The 5,207-nt window shown below is 36.0% G+C and overlaps 1 protein-coding gene across 4 annotated transcripts in view; it reads right to left on the bottom strand.

The window, feature by feature from the left end:
* Positions 1 to 577: 577 nt before the first annotated feature.
* SLC30A6 (solute carrier family 30 member 6) overlaps positions 578 to 5,207 on the bottom strand; it is a 40,334-nt gene continuing 35,704 nt past the window's right edge. For all 4 annotated transcript variants that reach the window (XM_035000866.1, XM_035000867.1, XM_035000868.1 and 1 more), the window contains one exon: positions 578 to 4,165. In XM_035000866.1, coding sequence (XP_034856757.1) covers positions 3,671 to 4,165 — 495 coding nt within the window. In that variant the 3' untranslated portion in view covers positions 578 to 3,670. The remainder of the gene's footprint in view (positions 4,166 to 5,207) is intronic.

Below are 5,207 nucleotides of genomic sequence, written 5' to 3'. Positions count from 1 at the left end.
ATAAAGGCCACCCTGAGCCCATGAATGCTCTGGGGACTCCATTACTTTCAGTGTGGTGACTTAATAATCTTTGCTCATCCAGTGCAAGAGTCTGAAAGTATGTGGCAATCCATTATATAACCTAAAAATTATCCTTTTTCTCAAGAGTGTCTGCCTAACTTGCCCTTTCCAAACTTTCTCTTCCTTTCCTGATATCTGCATGATGTGTGACACCTTGACCTCTAGCTGGTCTCTTCCATGGAAATTTACTTCCTTAGTTTCATCATTCAAAAAAAAAAGGAGGAGGATGCCAGGAAAATGAGACCAAAGAAGAGGAGGAAGTGAGAGGGAGTTTCATCTGATAACATGTGCAGAAGTTCTGTGTCTTATCACAGGTATGATTACCTGGTACTTGAAGGGATCTTTTGTTTATCCTTGTGTTCCCTTTGGTCTCAAGAATAGGTGACAAAAATTGATATACTGTGTGCACATTTACTTAGTACAGTGCATGGCATGTACTGGATGCTCAATAAGTATTTGCTGAATTAAATTAAATGACCAATAGATAGCTATTGAATAAGGAAACAAGCCAAAATTATTTAAGATCAGAGAGAAAACTCCATGTATGTTCTTTATTCAAACAGTGTGGTTCAAACAATTTGGAATGTAAAAAGCATTTCCTTATATAAGAAGCAGATAGACTCCCAAAAAGATCAGCATACTTTAGTCAAGCAAAAAATTGGCAGTTTACGAGCAGCTAAATCAGAGGCTTGAAATTCAGGACCTCTCCATTTGCTGATACACATATGTAATTCTAACTGTATCTTCAGAGATTAAGGAAGAAAGAAAAATGTAGCCCATTCTTTTGTATCCTACGAATCTAAGGGTACCCTGTCCTAAACATTTCTCCAACACCCCCCAAAATAATCCTTCCCCACAAAGAAAGAAGTCTAAGAAAAATCTGTTTGATCTTAACAGATTTAAGTCAAGGCCAGTCTGAGATAAACAAGAACCTAAATGCTGTTAGCCTGCAGTTCACCTTCTATTCTCATGGCACCTCAAATTAATGGCTTGGGTGTTGGTATCAGTAACACTTGGCCTGTATGCTGAGGTAGTCACTGGAAGGACATTCTGGGCACAATATTGTTTAGCAAGTGGGCATAATCTGTAGATTTAGTCATAAAATTTTAGAGCTGATAGTTTACAGATCAACTAATTCATTCCCCACCCTAACTTTACAGATGATAAAGCTTAGAGAAGTTAAATGACTTGCCCATGGTAACCAAACTACTTACATAGTGGCAGCATCAGGCTCAGAATCCAAATCTCTTGACTTCTAGCCCAGCATTTTTTCTGTTACAGTATGTTACAGTATGGTATTTTCTCAGACAGGGTTAATTACACTCCATGGAACTTGCTCTTAATCACAAGCCATGGGCCAAGTAGTCAATTCAAACTTCTTTCTTTGTTTAGCTTGATGTGACACTGGCAAGATTTACTAGTAAGAATACTGCCTCTAGGCCTATGTTGGCCAAGTTTCTTGTTTTTATATCCAGATGCTGGCCAGAGCTCGGCAAATAACACATCGTTATATAATAATGCATGGACCAATGTCACCTGCAGCAGTTGGCATCGGTGAATTTCAGCAAGTAGAGCTAATTCCTTTAGAACCCACAGGAAATTTCTTAAATAGTGTAGGTGGGTATCAAAGCACCTTTGTTGGGACAACTACACAAGTGTTGCCTCTGAAGAGGTGTTGAGGAAATAGGCATTTAACATCATGCAGAATTGTGTTCAGTACCTGCACACTTTAAAAATCCCATGAGAATGGAAAAGACATGCAAAGGGTGGCAGCGCAGACCTCTTAATCATCACTCAGTACATGGCAGTTCTTCAGATTTCATGGGCAGTCGACCCACTTGGATGAGGTCAATGGAGGAAAAATCACCCTGTAATAGTGGACCAATAATAGGCATACTAATAGTTGGAGGACGTAAGACAAAGGACAAGGAATTGGTTGCCTTAGTACATTTTATGAAGTTTCATTTTCCCCAGCAGTCAAGGTAGTGTGCGCTCTATTTCTTCAGCAGGTCAAATGCCTGAACAGGGTTGCAGATGTTAAAGACAATGACCAACTCCTCACCATGCAAAAGCTGGGACATGGTCACTTATTTATTACAGGATGACGACAGTTCTGCTTGACAGAGGTGGCTTCTTGGATGTTTGTGATTCCACTGTGAAATCCGATTTGGAAGTGTTGCTCATATTTTAAAAAGGATGAGTTGACTGAAGAAACTTGCAAATTCTTCAAAAACAAAAATCTTTTCTACATAGCTGGCTGATGGCTGGAAAAGACCTAAATCTCCAGGAGTATTAGATTCCAGAAAAGTTGAATCCACTTTCAAAATACCTTTTTAAAACTCTAATTGTAAAACTCTTGATAAAAACAAAAAACAAAAAACACCTCAGGTAATTTTTGTCATTTGCTGCTTGTGATACTTTTTATATGTAATACTGGCTATGTTGGCAGGTCCTTAACATTTGCATTTGGAAAATAATAAAAAAATAAAATAATCCATGATTCTCATACTTCATCACAGTTAACAATTTATGATTTCAACAAAGCAAAACAAAATAAGTTAGAAATTGCCTGTTACACATCTAACAATACTGTATTTATAATCTAGGGTCTATTATGTTTTGGTAAAATTATATAATATAAACTCAAATTGTTTATGCAACTATCAAATCCCATAGTACGCATGGAATTCCATATATTTTGTAATATATTTTAGATTTTGTAATATATTTGATATATTTTGTTAATAAAATGAGAGATTAAAAAGTCAACTAATGAAAAGGTGATGAAAAAGATAAGTTCCATCATTATGTCAGTATTTGGGTTCTTGGTGTTTTTTGTTTGTTTGTTTTATTATGTCAGTATTTGATTAAATGTAAGAGAGAAAACTGGGATTCCTTCATTTCACATTACCAAAGGATTTGGTATTCATTTAAGCAAAATAAAACACTTTGAGGACCACGGACTCTTTATAAATGTACTGAAATCTTTTAATGAGAAAAACTATAAAAAACGAATAATTAAAAATTTCAAATTATGCTAGATAGGAGAATATGTTCTAAAATTTCTGATAAAAAATTCTGCTTTCCTTTTGCAAGACATAAATCAAGAGGACCTCAAAGAAAAATGTAGCAATTAAGTTTGGAAAAGCTTATTATAAAAGAGACTTTTACTTTTGAAATGGACATTTTTTTCCTTTCCTAAAATGTATACCATTATTCAAGAAGCATATGTTTATAAATTTCACTGAAGAAAATACTATACTTTTAATAATGTGACAGATCTGCTCCATTGAGTGGTTCTCTTATTGTAAAGATGATGTCTATCACACTGCAGTCAACTACGAAACCAAAAATAGCAAAATTCAAATTTAGAGAAACACACTTTCTATAGGAAGCCTATTTAAACCTTACGACATTTAGAAGGTTCTCAACAGCCCCAAATACATTTTATAAAAATATAGCTTCATCAGTTTCATGTAATGTGAACAAACCCACTATTCTCTAACATTTAGAGTAAATGATTGAACAGTCAATGCACAGTTGGATTACTAAATAAATTGGAAGTCAAGAAGTCAATATTCCTCATAAAAATAAATTAATTTACAGTACATCATGGTCTTGGTTGTCTATTGTTAGTTCCATATCTACTTGGCATATTTGTAAAACCAGTCCTGAATCCTTGGGTTGCTCCAATTCCTGGAACTCCAAGTCCTTGATTAAGCATGCTACTATAAGGTGTGTGTCCATGATTAAGACCCAAACCATAAGGTCTTGTTTGGGTGGTTAGCAGAATAACTGGGTTCACGTTTTTCCCAGGGGTGTTAAATGAAAATTCTGGAGGTGGACTACTAGGTTTAGCTGGAGTTGATGTGACAGGGTTTGAATCATCAGTACCCTTTAAAGGAGGCATTGGAATTATGTGATGATCTGAAAAGTTTAGGACATTGGCTGCAACAGGCCCAGACAGTAAGGCAGGTCTAATCCAATCATCCTTGAAAATCTGAACAGTCAAGGTAGACACTAGAGTGTACAGCCTGTTGGTCACATGAGCAAGAACCATTTGTTCGTTTGCATCTCGTCGAATTCTTACATGAACTGATCCAGCCTAAAATGGGCAAAATCATAGGAAAGAGATCCTTAAAATTATACCACTGAAAATTCCATTAGAAATAAACATTTATGATTTGGCTGTAACTGTACTTGGTATTTTTCTTTATTTTTAATTTTTTAAAAGAGATTTTATTTATTTATTTGAGAGAGTGAGCGAGTGAGTGAGCACGAGCGGGGTGAGGGGCAGAGGGAGAAGCAGACTCCCTGCCAAGGAGGGAGCCCGATGCAGGGCTCGATCCAGGGACCTGGGATCATGACCCAAGCTAAAGGCAGACACCTAACCGACTGAGCCACCCAGGCACCCCTTGATATTTTCCTTAAAACAAGAGAAAGTATAATGTCTCGATATTCCTTAAAGATTACTCAGTAGTGATTATCAGTGTGAAGAGCTAATGAAGTTCTTTATGACTCTTTAAATAAAATGGAACTTTTAAAAATATATAAAAAAGAGAAATACATACAGGAGGAAGACAGGCATGTTATAACCTAAGGCAGAATATAAAGTATATAGAAAATGCAGTGGAAGGATAGAAAAGGTAGCTACTAATTCAAATTGAGGAAGACTTCAAAAGAAGATGGCATTTGATCTAGGGTTGATGGTTAAATGTAATTTCAAAAGGTGGAGACAGGCATTCTAAGCTGAGGGAAGAGCAATTAAAATGCATGGCATATATGGGTAAGAATAAGCAATATTACTACGAATAAAAAAGTACAAATATTACAGGGGGCAGAAATAGAATGAAAGAGAAAAACAAGAAAGAAGGAAAGAGGAAAGAAAGACTACAGAAGGAAAGAAAGATAAGCAGGCAGTAAGGTTAAAGAAAGGCTAGCAGAGGACTCTAAAAATCATGATGAGTTTGAATAGCAAGAATCAAGCAGAAGTAAAATAATCAAAGTTCAGAAAAATTATAGGTATGAATGACTGGTAATTAGGTAGGAAATGATTGCAAGTCTAGGTTAGAAATGAAGAGGGCTGAGACAGGACAAATATAGTGGGATCAGAGAGGGACAGATGGGTTGATAATATCCCATGGGTT

The sequence above is a fragment of the Mirounga leonina genome, unplaced genomic scaffold (assembly GCF_011800145.1).
Source record: "Mirounga leonina isolate KUSES-001 unplaced genomic scaffold, KU_Mleo_1.0 Mir_125, whole genome shotgun sequence".
Classification (NCBI taxonomy): Eukaryota; Metazoa; Chordata; class Mammalia; order Carnivora; family Phocidae; genus Mirounga; species Mirounga leonina.
This window is presented reverse-complemented; position numbering and strand designations above follow the sequence as displayed.